The sequence below is a fragment of the Entelurus aequoreus genome, linkage group LG07 (assembly GCF_033978785.1).
Source record: "Entelurus aequoreus isolate RoL-2023_Sb linkage group LG07, RoL_Eaeq_v1.1, whole genome shotgun sequence".
Lineage (NCBI taxonomy): Eukaryota > Metazoa > Chordata > Actinopteri > Syngnathiformes > Syngnathidae > Entelurus > Entelurus aequoreus.
The window spans coordinates 3,010,645-3,026,853 of NC_084737.1; the positions used below are offsets into that span (position 1 = coordinate 3,010,645).

Sequence of the window (16,209 nt, forward strand, 5' to 3'; positions counted from 1 at the left end):
CACTAGTGTGCAATCACTGTTATATGCACTAGTGTGCAATCACTGTTATGTGCAATAGTGTGCAATCACTAGTGTGCTGGACCAAGTGGCTGGGGAGAGGGAAGTCTGGGCTTCTCTGCTTAGGCTGCTTCCCCCGCGACCCCACCTCAGATAAGCGGAAGAAGATGGATGTTTACAACATTAATAATATATACATACTTGTGAAAAACGAGTTGGAATTTCACAAGAAAAACTTAGAATTGTGGCGGTACTATAATAAAAGTCGTCACTTTACTCAACGCAAGTCAACATTTTACAAAGAAAAATGAACATTTGTGCAATATTATGATACAAGTTGGAATTTTACTCAATAACTATTATACTATAATAAAATTTTGCCAATATTATAATAATAATCGGAATTTTACTTGGCAAAATGATGACAAAAGTCATAGTTTTACTCAAAAAAGGTCACTATTTTACAAGAACAACCAAAAAAAATTGGCAATATTGTCATACAAGTCAGAATTTTACACAACAAATGTCACCATTTTGCGTTAAAAAGTATTAATTTTACATTTAAAAAAGTACTAATTTTCCGAGAAAATATTGCAATATTACAGAAACAGAAATAATATAAGAAATTGTTCCCAATTTTATAAGAAAAAAGGCGACACATTGTGAGAAAAAGACTGCTTTTAGTTAATTTTGTTGTTAAATTGTTAGTAATTAGTTTTTAATGTCAATGATTTAGGTGGGGGACATCAGGTTGATGCATCTTCACACCATAAATCTATGGTTTCACGCGTGGATGAGACAATTAAGGAGTTCTTCTATAGTTGGGACATGTCATCATTACAATATCGTGACAATGCAGCTTTCTGAAACATACCCAAAGTTGTTTAAAGTATTTTCACCATTCTATGTAGCCATCTTACAACCACAACAATAACAACATATTGAGAATTAAAAGCGTGCATCTCTACATATCTAAATGCAGATGTTTGTACACTTTATCCAATTATCTCCTAGAACTGTTGATTGTCTGCTGCCATCTAGCGGTCAAAGTTCGCTATCACAAGATGAGTCACATTTTTTTCGCCAAAACTTACCTTCTACTTACGAGTGTTTTACGTCGTAAACATCGGACTTTTATCGTGTTGAATGATTTATAGTGATGCATGTTGTCAACATTCTATTTGTATTCATGTTTAATAGTTTTACGTGGACAGAAAACACATTTTTAGCTCGGTAAACCCACGCTGAGAATATGCAGGAAGTGACGACATCAACGAAATACTTCAATATTCTGTAGTTTCAACGTTTTCCCCGTTAATGTTGCAATTTGCTTAGATGTATGTTTTTGTTGGAACAAAGTAAACTAAATTTTAAAAAAAGTTTAAAAAAAAAAAGATTACCTCCTGTCGAATACCGGAAGTGGTCATGTTTGCACACTTTATCCAATTATCTCCAAGAACTGTTGCTTGTCTGCTGCCATCTAGCGGTCAAAGTTCGCTATCACAAGATGAGTCACATTTTTTTCGCCAAAACTTACCTTCTACTTACGAGTGTTTTACGTCGTAAACATCGGACTTTTATCGTGTTGAATGATTTATAGTGATGCATGTTGTCAACATTCTATTTGTATTCATGTTTAATAGTTTTACGTAGTTTTAGCTCGGTAAACCCAAACTAAGAATATGCAGGAAGTGACGACATCAACGAAATACGTAAATATTCTGTAGTTTCAACGTTTTCCCCGTTAATGTTGCAATTTGCTTAGATTTATGTTTTTGTTGGAACAAAGTAAACTAAATTTAAAAAAAGTTTTAAAAAAAAAAATGATTACCTCCTGTCGAATACCGGAAGTGGTCATGTTTGCTTTCTTCCAATGCGGAAGTGTAGTGGTGTGATTAAAAAGGAAGAAATGTTAGCGTTAACATTGTTGAAATAAAATCAGTTCTTCATTGTCAATACAAATAAATAATAAAGAGTATGATTGCTGTTTTCTTCTGTGAATGTGTTTATAACCGGTTTAACATCGTTCTTTGGCATAGCTCGCATGGTACTTACAATATTGTTAAAAATATCCTCTAAGTATCATCTAGGTGATTTTTTCTGGAATTGTAATTGTACTCCTGACAAATGATACAAAAATAGCCGATGACGCTGTTAGTTAGTTTATAAAAAGTCAAGTTAAACGCCGGTGAAGGCATCTCCTGGTCCCATGGTGTAATGGTTAGCACTCTGGACTTTGAATCCAGCGATCCGAGTTCAAATCTCGGTGGGACCTCACCTTTTAAACCTCACTGCTGTTGGAGTTGTAATATCACATTTATATAATAACCACAGCAATACATAACAATACATTTATATAACCACAGCAATACATAACAATACATTTATATAACCACAGCAATACATACCGAACAATCTTACCCACATGTTTTAAAGGAATGAAATGACATTGTTTTATTGAAACGGGAATAGCAGATCCATTCTATGTGTCATACTTGATCATTTCGCGATATTGCCATATTTTTGCTGAAAGGATTTAGTAGAGAACATCGACGATAAAGTTCGCAACTTTTGGTCGCTGATAAAAAAAAAGCCTTGCCTGTACCGGAAGTAGCGTGACGTCACATTTCCCCATTGTTTACACCAGCAGCGAGAGAGATTCGGACAGAGAAAGCGACGATTACCCCATTACTTTGAGCCAGGATGAAAGATTCGTGGATGAGGAACGTGACAGTGAAGGACTAGAGTGCAGTGCAGGACGTATCTTTTTCCGCTCTGACCGTAACTTAGGTACAAGCTGGCTCATTGGATTCCACACTTTCTCCTTTTTCTATTGTGGATCACGGATTTGTATTTTAAACCACCTGGGATACTATATCCTCTTGAAAATGAGAGTCGAGAACGCGAAATGGACATTCACAGTGACTTTTATCTCCACGACAATACATCGGCGAAACACTTTAGCTACTGAGCTAACGTGATAGCATCGTGCTTAAATGCAGATAGAAACAAAAGAAATAAACCCCTGACTGGAAGGATAGACAGAAGATCAACAATACTATTAAACCATGGACATGTAAATACACGGTTAATGCTTTCCAGGCTGGCGAAGCTTAACAATGCTGTTGCTAACGACGCCATTGAAGCTAACTTAGCAACGGGACCTCACAGAGCTATGCTAAAAACATTAGCGCTCCACCTATGCCAGCCAGCCCTCATCTGCTCATCAACACCCGTGCTCACCTGCGTTCCAGCGATCCGCAGAAGGACGAAGGACTTCACCCGATGCGTTTGGCGGCCCGGAGACGTAGGAAGTCAAGGTGAAGTCGGCGGCTAGCACGGCTAGCGCGGCTAGCGCTCCAACAAAGTCCTCCTGGTTGTGTTGCTGTAGTCCGCTGCTAATACACTGATCCCACCTACAACTTTCTTCTTTGCAGCCTTCATTGTTCATTAAACAAATTGCAAAAGATGTCCAGAATACTGTGGAATTATGAAATGAAAACAGAGCTTTTTGTATAGGATTCTACGGGGTACCATAACTTCCGTTACTCGGACTTCGTCACGCGCATACGTCATCATACCGCGACGTTTCAGCCGGATATTTCCCGGGAATTTTAAAATGTCACTTTATAAGTTAACCCGGCCGTATTGGCATGTGTTGCAATGTTAAGATGTCATCATTGATATATAAACTATCAGACTGCGTGGTCGCTAGTAGTGGCTTTCAGTAGGCCTTTAATATGACGGACATTTATGCTGCACACATTTACACAGACCAGAGTTTTTCAACCACGTGAGATATTGTCTGCTACACTGCAAAAAGTCAGTTTTCAATTATTTTATTATATAAAAATTATTGGAGGTCTCAAGGTTGGCAAGTATGCACTAGGTGTGGTGAAATTTGTCCTCTGCATTTGACCCATCCCCTTGTTCACCCCCTGGGAAGTGAGGGGAGCAGTGAGCAGCAGCGGTGGCCACGCCCGGGAATCATTTTTGGTGATTTAACCCCCAATTCCAAGCCTTGATGCTGAGTGCCAAGCAGGGAAGTAATCGCTCCCATTTTTATAGTCTTTGGTATGATCTCGGCCGGGGTTTTGAACTCACGACCTACCCATCTCAGGGCGGGCACTCTAACCACTAGGCCACTGAGTAGGTTTTCACAGGCTTCCACCAGGTTTTTACAACCTCCGGATTTTTTTTTTAATGAAAAAAATGTGCCTTGGCTCAAAAAAGGTTGAAAAACGCTGACATAGACAATATTAGAAATACCGTAATTTCCGGACTATAAGCCGCTACTTTTTCCCCTCGTTCTGGTCCCTGCGGCTTATACAAGGGTGCGGCTTATATACGGCCTGTTCTTCTCCGACACCGACGAAGAGGATTTCGGTGGTTTTAGTACGCAGGAGGAAGACGATGACACAATGATTAAAGACTGACTTTTCATATACCGGTAGGCTGGTTATTTTGATAACGTACAGGCGAGCACTTTGTATTACTTTGCAGCGTTGTATTATTTGTACTCTGCACGAATGCTGTTCGCCATGTCAAAGATGTGAAAGTTTGATTGAATGATTGAAAGATTTATTGTTAATAAATGGGACGCTTTGCGTTCCCAAACAGTCATCTCTGTCCCGACAATCCCCTCCGTGGTAGCAGGAACCCCTATATACTACGCTAATTACACATCAAAACCCTGCGGCTTATAGTTGGGTGCGGCTTATATGGAGCAATCTGTATTTTCCCCTAAATTTAGCTGGTGCGGCTTATAGTCAGGTGCGGCTTATATATGGAGCAATCTGTATTTTCCCCTAAATTTAGCTGGTGCGGCTTATAGTCAGGTGCGGCTTATATGTGGAGCAATCTGTATTTTCCCCTAAATTTAGCTGGTGCGGCTTATAGTCCGGAAATTACGGTACATACATCTCCATTTTCAGGACATTTAAATCCCACACCATCGAGGCCCACATTGAAAATAGTGTTTCTACTTCCAAAATATGCACAATAAATAATACACAGTGAGCTTTCCAATCTACAACTTGTGGGTTTTTTTAATTTTTATTATTGGAATGTCAAATTGAGAAGTGCACTTTCAGTGGGAGAGACGAAACATTCCCGAAGGAGCCCATGTTGATTGTGAAATGGACGACTATCTGGAAAAGCATCTTTATTAGCATCATTCCTCAAATAGCAGCCTACGCTCTGCTTCCAGTCCATCTATGCGTTATTCCACTTGAATAAATAAATAGCGAATGAACCCCTGAGGAAGAAAACAAACAAACCACGGGTGGTACAAACTGCCCACAGAGCAGACATGGCACCTGTAAAGCTGACGTTTAACGTTGGGGCTTGAAAGGATCGAAGCCTGCTTATTGACACACAAAGAAAAACCTTCCCAATGAAGAGGCGTTCTACTGAAGTTGAGTAAATAATTCATCATGAAACAGGACAAAAAGTGCTTCCACAGTAAAAGCTGCTCCACATTTCATCACAATGTGATATATTGTAATATGTATTCTGTCATAGCCATGTACAAACTTCATCATAATTACTAGGGATGTCCGATAATGGCTTTTTGCCGATATCCAATATGCTGATATTGTCCAACTCTTTAATTACTGATACCGATATCAACCGATACCGATATCAACCGATATATACAGTGGTGGAATTAACACATTATTATGCCTAATTTGGACAACCAGGTATGGTGAAGATAAGGTACTTTTTAAAAAAATGAATCAAATAAAATAAGATAAATAAATTAAAAACATTTTCTTGAATAAAAAAGAAAGTACAACAATATAAAAACAGTTACATAGAAACTAGTAATGAATGAAAATTTGTAAAATGAAGTGTTAAAGGTTAGTACTATTAGTGGAGCAGCAGCACGCACAATCATGTGTGCTTACGGACTGTATCCCTTGCAGACTGTATTGATATATATTGATATATAATGTAGGAAGCAGAATATTAATAACAGAAAGAAACAACCCTTTTGTGTGAATGAGTGTAAATGGGGGAGGGAGGTTTTTTGGGTTGGTGCACTAATTGTAAGTGTATCTTGTGTTTTTTATGTGGATTTAATAAAAAAAACAAAAAAAAACGATACTGATAATAAAAAAAACGATACCGATAATTTCCGATATTACATTTTAACGCATTTATCGGCCGATAATATCGGCAGACCGATATATCTCTAATAATGACAATATATCCATATTAACTTGCACGTGTGTACCAACTGTGCTTAATCAGGCTTTTATTTCTTTTGGTTTGCCGTCTATCTATTTGCACGACAGGATCTATTTTACTACATATCCTATTTTAATCTCAATCTAGTCATATTCATTTACAGGATCTATTTTACTATGTATTCTATTCTATTCTCAATCTAGTCATATTCATTTACAGCAGGGGTGTCCAAACTTTTTCCACTGAGGGCCGCACACTGAAAAATCAAAGCAAGCGAAGGCCATTTATTTTAAAAAGCAATATAATATATGTATAAAAAAGATACATTCAGGCCTCCACTCAGGCTTGATCCTGGGTTTTTTGACCAAAGGGTTTTGGTCTAAAAAATATAAAAAATGTGTCTTTATTCAGTATTATTATTTTTATTAGTATTCAAGTTTTAAATGTCTAGACCAGGGGTCACCAACGCGGTGCCCGCGGGCACCAGGTCGCCCGTAAGGACCAGATGAGTAGCCCGCTGGCCTGTTCTAAAAATAGCTCAAATAGCAGCACTTACCAGTGAGCTGCCTCTATTTTTTACATTTTATTTATTTACTAGCAAGCTTGTCTCACTTTGCCCGACATTTTTAATTCTAAGAGAGACAAAACTCAAATAGAATTTGAAAATCCAGGAAATATTTTAAAGACTTGGTCTTCACTTGTTTAAATAAATTCATACATTTTTTTACTTTGCTTCTTATAACTTTCAGAAAGACAATTTTAGAGAAAAAATGCAAACTTAAAAATGATTTTAGGATTTTTAAACACATATACCTTTTTACCTTTTAAATTCCTTCCTCTTCTTTCCTGACAATTTAAATAAATGTTGAAGTAAATTTATTGTTTTTATTTTAAAGAATAATAAATAAATTGTAATTTAATTCTTCATTTTAGCTTCTGTTTTTTCAACGAAGAATATTTGTGAAATATTTCTTCAAACTTATTATGATTAAAATTCAAAAAAATTATTCTGTCAAATCTAGAAAATCTGTAGAATCAAATTTAAATCTTATTTCAAAGTCTTTTGAATTTCTTTTAAAATTTTTGTTCTGGAAAATCTAGAAGAAATAATGATTTGTCTTTGTTAGAAATATAGCTTGGTCCAATTTGTTATATATTCTAACAAAGTGCAGATTGGATTTTAACCTATTTAAAACATGTCATCAAAATTCTAAAATTAATCTTTATCAGGAAAAATTACTAATGATGTTCCATAAATTATTTTTTAAATTTTTTCAAAAAGATTCGAATTAGCTAGTTTTTCTCTTCTTTTTTTTCGGTTGAATTTTGAATTTTAAAGAGTCGAAATTGAAGATAAACTATGTTTCAAAATGTAATTGTCATTTTTTCTGTGTTTTCTCCTCTTTTAAACCGTTCAATTAAGTGTAAATATCATTAATTATTAATAATAACATAGAGTTAAAGGTAAATTGAGCAAATTGGCACAGGACCATTGTCCTTTAAGGACCCTATTGAATTTGTAAGGTTTTATTATTTCTTTCTTTATTCTTCCGCACCGTTGCGCACTACTTTGCCCCCCTTAACATGCTTCAAAACTCACCAAATTTGACACACACATAGAAAAACTGTGACAGCACACTTTAGTAAAAAAAAAAAAAACCCCAAAAATCAAAACTGCGCTCTAGCGCCCCCTAGGAAGTAAACTGCCTCTAACTCCCACTAGGAATGTCGTAGAGACATGAAACAAAAACCTCTATGTAGGTCTCACTTATACCTACGTTTCATTAATTAATTTCTTCGGGCAAAAACCAACAGGAACTTGGCAATTTCCCCTTCAACACAAAAAATGACTAAAAACACTCATTTTTGCCTCTTTGACCTCTAATTTGACCCTCTTAAAATACTTCAAAACTCACCAAACTTCTCACACACATCGGGACTGGTGGAAATTGCGATCTAAAAAAAAAAAAAACCGAACCCCAAAACTCAAAATTGCGCTCTAGAGCAATTTTTGAATAAAACAGAGAAAAAAAATGCTCCTCAGAGGAAAACTCAGACAAAACTGCTTGTAACTTCCGGTAGGAACATCTTAGAGACATGAAACAAATACCTCTATGTAGGTCTCACCTAGACCTGCATTTCTTAGATTGAAATCCTTCAGCAAAAATCAACAGGAAGTTTGATATCCCCACTTCAAAACACTTTTTTTTTAAAAAGCGGTCACCAAACTTCAAACATTATCTCCTCTGAGCGGGTTTGTCGGTCTGGCTTCAAACTACTACAGGAGAGAGATTGAACCCTTGTGATTAAAAGTTGACGAAAGCGTTTTAATAAGTGCTACCGTTTTGATTTTACGAGCCTTCAAAGAAAAGAACCACTGTGCCGCAGCACCTAGGAAAAAAACACAGACAAAACTTCCTCTAACTCCCAGTACGAATATCGTAGAGACATGCAACAAAAACCTCTATGTAGGTCTCACTCAGGACTACCACTGGACAAAAGTATTGGGACACCTAGGACTAGCACCTGCCAAAATGCGGACCCGACCAACGCTGCTTGCAGCTTTAATTAGGGTCCTTTGTAGCTGTATAAAGGACTCCCCCAGGGAGTCCTTTATACAGGTACAAAGGAACCTATTGAAATTGTAAGGTTGATTATTATTCCGCAGCTTTGCGCACTACTTTGCCCCCCTTAACATGCTTCAAAACTCACCAAATTTTATACACACATAGAAAAACTGGGACAGCACACTTTAGTAAAAAAAAAAACAAACCCCAAAAATAAAAATCGCGCTCTAGCGCCCCCTAGGAAAAAAAACAAAAACAAACTGCCTGTAACTCCCACTAGGAGGGTCGTAGAGACATGAAACAAAAACCTGTATGTAGGTCTCACTTAGACCTACAATTCATAATTTCACATCCTCGGGCAAAAACCAACAGGAAGTTGGCAATTTCCCCTTCAACACACAAAAATGACTAAAAACACAAATTTTTGCCTCTTTGAGCTGTAATTTGACCCCCTTAAAATACTTCAAAACTCACCAAAATTTTTGCGATCTAAAAAAAACCTGAACCCCAAAACTCAAAATTGCGCTCTAGCGCAATTTTTTAATAAAACAGAGTCAAAACTGCTTCTCAGAGGAAAACCCAGACAAAACTGCTTGTAACTTCCGGTAGGAACGTCTTAGAGACATGAAACAAATACCTCTATGTAGGTCTCGCCTAGACCTACATTTCATAGATTGACATCCTTTACCAAAAATCAACAGGAAGTTTGCTATTCCTCCTTCAAAACAAAATTTTTGTTCAAACCGGTCACCAAACATCAAACATTATCTCCTCTGAGCACGTTTGTCGTTTCGGCTTCAAACTGCTACAGGAGAGAGATTGAACCCTTCTGATTAAAAGTTGACGACGGCGTTTTGCTACGTGCTACGGTTTTGATTTTACGAGCCTTCAAAGACCCGCAGCACTGATGCTGCACCGGTGCCAAAAATGACAACGGAAAATGCAATTTCTTCTTTTTTGTCCTCCAAATTCTACACACAATACCCTATAATGACAATGTGAACTCAGACACAACTTCCTCTAACTCCCAGTACGAATATCGTAGAGACACGAAACAAAAACCTCTATGTAGGTCTCACTCAGGACTACCACTGGACAAAAGTATTGGACACCTAGGACTAGCACCTGCCAAAAGGCGGACCCGACCAACGCTGCTTGCAGCTTTAATTATTATTTGAAACTGGATTTTGCGTGTCACTATAAAGTTATATAAGCCTTGCTTGTTCAATATTCAATGCAAAACTTGTTTGGGTTCCTATCAAAAAGGTTAATTTGTTCAACCTTCGCCCGCGGCTTTGTTCACTTTTACATTTTGGCCCAGTCTGTATTTGAGTTTGACACCCCTGCTTTAGAGGGTATTGTACTTGGGAACAAAGTTTTTTCTCAGGTGAAAAAAAAAAGTTTGAGAGTCCATTTACATCATATTCTATTTACATGATTATGTACATACTAGTATTCTTGTTAGGCTAAGTCTACCGCATCTTGTGCCATCTCATGTGTCTCGAGTGTGCTACCACAATAAAGGCCCTTGATGATCAAATTATAGATATATTTGCAGAAAACTGCAAAAAAAAAGTGTTGTAATATTATTATAAAAATGCATTTGTACGAGGAAAAGTTTCCACCTGATAAAACGTCTTAGCCCTATTGCCTGGCAGCCTCTGCAGTTGAGTAAGGACACTATATGAGGAATTACAGTGAGTGATCATTTATGTACAAAACCTCAGTGACGCACATGATGCATTTCTTACAGTGGCGCCTCTAAAAATATGCAATACGGGGGTTATTTGAGGGGGAAAAGGGTGTCGGGGGTCTCATCTGTGTCGCACGCCGCGCTGCCTCCAGACAGGAAGCGAGCGTTCTCGCCGGCTTTCCAGTGAGCGTCGGGCTGCTCTGCGTTCACGGCGACGCGGCTGGTCTCCGTGATGGAGGAATTGTTGTGGTAGCTGAAGTGGCTGTTGGTGTTGACGGGGGTGTCGCCCCAGCCGGTCTTTCCCCAGGCCGACTTCCACTGGGACCATTTCCTCTTCACCGCCGTCTGGGCCTGGCGGGGACAAAATAGAGAGGGGGGGCGTTAGGGGCCGCACGGGGGACTGCTCATTGTTTCCACACCGACCCCCGTCCGAAACTGTCAAAATCGGTGTACCTAATTAAGTGGTGGATGAGTGCCTAACATACCTCACCATTGCAGAAACAGAATATAATTGCCACCATCAGTCCCTGTAAAGCAAATTTAAAAAAGTTTGCATGTGTAGGATCTTTGTATGCACCATGAACGTCATTAGGGACGTTGTTCAAAACCCAGTTTTTGTCCCCGGCACTTTTTAATACATCAAAATAATATAATGCTCTTAAATGAAGGCAAGTCAAACACTCGTGCCAGGCGGAACACCTGAAGTAGAGTAGAGTGAATAATGGTGATGCACAAATGGATTGTGGGCTGGAGTCCTGTCTCTATCAGAAAAATGATTTAAATTGTGGCTATTTGCTTTATTGTTAATCGAATTAAACTTTATTGATCCACAAGGGAGATTGTTCCAGAAGTGGGTCAAATTGAGTCCATGATTAAAGTCACCCGAAATGAGAACGAGGGCATCGGGGTGTTTGGCCCGTTGCCTAGCAACAGCGGCATGATAATGTAAATGTAAATAAAGGTAAATAATGTATTCATTTTGCAATCAAAATTAATACATTATTTACCCGGTATTCCTAATAATAGTCGCAATTTTTGACCTCGGGGCCCAACTTTTCCGCCAAACAGGGGCCAGGGGCCCACTCCAATATTAACACCGAATTAGTAATCTGACTCTTGATTTTAATTGTATTCAATAATTATTCATAACCTACTTACAACTTACAACTAGGGATGTCCAATAATGGCTTTTTGCCGATATCCGATATGCCGATATTGTCCAACTCTTTAATTACCGATACCGATATCAAGCGATATATACAGTCGTGGAATTAACACATTATTATGCCTAATTTGGACAACCAGGTATGGTGAAGATAAGGTACTTTTTAAAAAAATGAATCAAATAAAATAAGATGAATAAATTAAAAACATTTTCTTGAATAAAAAAGAAAGTAAAACAATATAAAAACAGTTACATAGAAACTAGTAATTAATGAAAATGAGTCAAATGAAGTGTTAAAGGTTAGTACTATTAGTGGAGCAGCAGCACGCACAATCATGTGTGCTTACGGACTGTATCCCTTGCAGACTGTATTGATATATATTGATATATAATGTAGGAAGCAGAATATTAATAACAGAAAGAAACAACCCTTTTGTGTGAATGAGTGTAAATGGGGTGGGTTGGTGCACTAATTGTAAGTGTATCTTGTGTTTTTTATGTGGATTTAATAAATAATAATTAAAAAAAACAACAACAAAAAAAAACGATACTGATAATTAAAAAAACGATACCGATAATTTCCGATATTACATTTTAACGCATTTATCGGCCGATAATGTCGGCAGACCGATATTATCGGACATCTCTACTTACAACCGTGTCAAATTCTATACAAGCATGTTTTAATCACAAAGACTATTGAACACATAAACTTCAGGCTTAGGTCAGGCTGATTAGAAAATGAAGTGCTAGTCCAACATGCTGCATAGGAAGGGACTCCTGCAAACTGATGACAAATATATTTACATACGATTACGCAGTGATAAATACATTTAATAATAATCATAATGTAGCTTTTTCTTAAATAAACTGTCAATAACATTTAAGTGCAAATGAAAATACATCATCACCGCTTAAGTCATATTTTTGGCGCACAAGAAACTTTTCTAAGACTTTAGTTTCAGATATTTTCTGTTTCTTTTAGATCGGGGGTGTACAAAGTGCGGCCCGGGGGCCATTTGCGGCCCGCAGGGAATTTTTTTAACGGCCCCACGGCACATTCTAAAAATACGATTAAAAAAATACAAAACATAAAAAGTGTTATAAAAGAGCAAACAGGTGAAATGTAACAAGAAAATGTTGCAATGTTGACTCTAATAACACAAAGCTGCCATGCAGGCTGTTTCTTTCTTTAAAAAATAATAATAAATGAAAATCAATGTCATTATGAATTATTGACCTATTCAAGGCTCCAATTATGTCACATTAAATATTTCACTTTGAGATATTTTTTGGGTAAAATGTTGCATATTTTGTGTTTGCCAGAAGTTTTTGTTTTAAAACGAACAAACAAAAAACATAAACAACAATACAACTTATAATTGACGGATAGATCTGAAGTTGATCTCGAGATTATTGTGTTAAAAGTAAACAGTAAAAAAAAATATATAAATTATTTTTTAACACTTTAATGAGTAGGACCCTTTTGGATCCCCAATAATTTTTGTGTGATTTTTTTTTAAGTGTCAGCCGGACATTCCAAAATCATTTTTTTTAGAACTTTAAGATGGAAAGTGTAGCTGCCATTATGATGTGCAGTGAGGTTTTCAAATTACGGGAAGTCTTGAACTATACTAAGTATTTCAATGGTTGGAATCGGCACTTTTCCATGATATACTAGTTACTATGGTTTGATTGATTGACTGAGAAATGTATTGACATCTTAAAGAATTGAATCCATGTAATGCTTTAAAAAGGCAAATGGATGGCACAAAAAGCCAAAAGGCTTGTTTCCATTGTGGTCCATGGTCATCTACCGTATTTTTCCGAGTATAAGTCGCACCGGCCGAAAATGCATAATAAAGAAGGAAAAAAAGAGGAGTATAAGTCGCATTTTTTGGGTAAATGTATTTGATAAAAGCCAACAGCAAGAATAAACATTTGAAAGGCAATTTAAAATGTGTAAAGAATAGTGAACAACAGGCTGAATAAGTGTACGTTATATGAGGCATAAATAACCAACTGGTATGTTAACGTAACATATTATGGTAAGAGTCATTCAAATAACTATAACATATAGAACATGCTATACGTTTACCAAACAATCTGTCACTCCTAATCGCTAAATCCCATGAAATCTTATACGTCTAGTCTCTTACGTGAATGACATCAATAATATTATAATGTGTTAATCATTTCACACATAAGTCGCTCCTGAGTATAAGTCGCACCCTCGGCCAAACTATGAAAAAAACTGCCACTTATAGTCCGAAAAATACGGTAAGTCGCAGCAGCTCAGACGAGGCACCAAGCAGTGTGGGTGGGGAGCGTTTCCACAGAAGCCGGCCTGAAATGCAGGTGTCAGGGACAGACGCGGAAGGAGATTTTTACAACAAAGTTCTAAAGCTGATATATATCAGATACTGTATATCAGATTGTAGGTGGGGGTTTTTTTACCCTTCGCGTTCATATTTCGTTGTGTTTGTTGCGTTTCGCTTGATTGTAAATAATGACGATGGAGAGGGGGTGTGACGTTCATATGTTGTCAATATTCAGTGTTTTATCCTTCATAGTTAATATTGTAAATCCCACATTCTTTATTGTCATGTACATTCTGGGTGTCTCATTCAGTAGAAAAAATGTAAAATTCCATTCCATTTTCCAAGGCAGTCTGTCATAACATGTTTAGCATTCAATCAGACATTATTGTGAGTTTTTGTATTAGTGTTCCTAAAAATCAGATATACCGGCCCCCCGGACACATTTTGTTCTCTAAATTTGGCCCCAGAGTCAAAATAATTGCCCAGGCCAGGTCTAAATCAACAGTGCTTATTCTCCATCTCTAATGGACTTCTTTAATAGTCCATGTACATTTGTTTTATAACACATTGTAGAGTATATTATGTTATATATAACATTATACGTATCATGTTATATTATTGCATATCATAATGCCTAAATGTATCCTAATCATCCTTTGTATGTGTTCCCTTGAGACCACACGCACCTACACCTCACTTGTTCAACTTCACCATTAAAGGCCTACTGAAAGCCACTACTAGCGACCACGCAGTCTGATAGTTTATATATCAATGATGAAATCTTAACATTGCAACACATGCCAATACGGCCGGGTTAACTTATAAAGTGACATTTTACATTTCCAGCTAAACTTCCGGTTGAAAACGTCTTTGTATGATGACGTATGCGCGTGACGTCAATAGTTAAACGGAAGTATTCGGACACCATTGAATCCAATACAAAAAAGCTCTGTTTTCATCGCAAAATTCCACAGTATTCTGGACATCTGTGTTGGTGAATCTTTTGCAATTTGTTTAATGAACAATGGAGACTGCAAAGAAGAAAGCTGTAGGTGGGATCGGTGTATTAGCGGCTGGATGCAGCAACACAACCAGGAGGACTTTGACTTGGATAGCAGACGCGCTAGCCGCCGACCGCACGGATGATCGGGCGAAGTCCTTCGTCCTTCCATCGATCGCTGGAACGCAGGTGAGCACGGGTGTTGATGAGCAGATGAGGGCTGGCTGGCGTAGGTGGAGCCCTAATGTTTTTAGCATAGCTCTGTGAGGTCCCGTTGCTAAGTTAGCTTCAATGGCGTCGTTAGCAACAGCATTGTTAAGCTTCACCAAGCTGGGAATTATTAACCGTGTAGTTACATGTCCATGGTTTTATAGTATTGTTGATCTTCTGTCTATCCTTCCAGTCAGGGGTTTATTTATTTTGTTTCTATCGGCATTTGAGCCCGATGCTATCACGTTAGCTCAGTAGCTAAAGAGCTTCGCCGATGTATTGTCGTGGAGATAAAAGTCACTGTGAATGTCCATTTCGCGTTCTCGACTCTCATTTTCAAGAGGATATAGTATCCCAGGTGGTTTAAAATACAAATCCGTGATCCACAAGAGAAAAAGGAGAAAGTGTGGAATCTAATGAGCCAGCTTGTACCTAAGTTACGGTCAGAGCGAAAAAAGATACATCCTGCACTGCACTCTAGTCCTTCACTCTCACTTTCCTCATCCACGAATCTTTCATTCTCGCTCAAATTAATGGGGCAATCGTCGCTTTCTCGGTCCGAATCTCTCTCGCTGCTGGTGTAAACAATGGGGAAATGTGAGGAGTCCTTCCTCCGGTGACGTCACGCTACTTCCGGTATGGGCAAGGCTTTTTTTAATCAGCGACCAAAAGTTGCGACCTTTATCGTCGTTGTTCTATACTAAATCCTTTCAGCAAAAATATGGCAATATCACGAAATGATCAAGTATGACACATAGAATGGACCTGCTATCCCCGTTTGAATAAAAAAATGTCATTTCAGTAGGCCTTTAAAGAGTGCCTGAAAGCCTCTCTGTGCTCTAGTCTCTGACCGGAGTCCTTGCCCTAAGAAGACATCAGAGCAGCATTCCGCATCCAGAGTAACCTACTCTATCACATAGGCCCTATGGTTAAGAAACTCGCATCTAAAACATGAATGAAATACATTTGGGTTTGCGTCAAGTAGTATTGAAATGGTTTCACACAGATTAAAAAAAGGGGCAAAAACAAAACAAAACAAAACACGCCCCCATGTACTCTAGTTA

At 37.8% G+C, this 16,209-nt stretch overlaps 1 protein-coding gene and 1 non-coding gene across 2 annotated transcripts in view; one reads left to right on the forward strand and one right to left on the reverse strand.

Moving 5' to 3' along the window:
• The first annotated feature begins 2,200 nt into the window (after positions 1–2,200).
• Positions 2,201–2,272, forward strand: trnaq-uug (transfer RNA glutamine (anticodon UUG)). The gene has a single exon. It is a non-coding gene; the product is annotated as a tRNA-Gln (tRNA).
• A 2,767-nt stretch (positions 2,273–5,039) lies between these two features.
• calcrl2 (calcitonin receptor-like 2) overlaps positions 5,040–16,209 on the reverse strand; it is a 69,339-nt gene continuing 58,169 nt past the window's right edge. Inside the window, exons 13-14 of the mRNA XM_062052369.1 lie at positions 10,935–10,976; positions 5,040–10,800 (exon numbers count right to left, since the gene is read on the reverse strand). Coding sequence (XP_061908353.1) covers positions 10,540–10,800; positions 10,935–10,976 — 303 coding nt within the window. The 3' untranslated portion in view covers positions 5,040–10,539. The remainder of the gene's footprint in view (positions 10,801–10,934; positions 10,977–16,209) is intronic.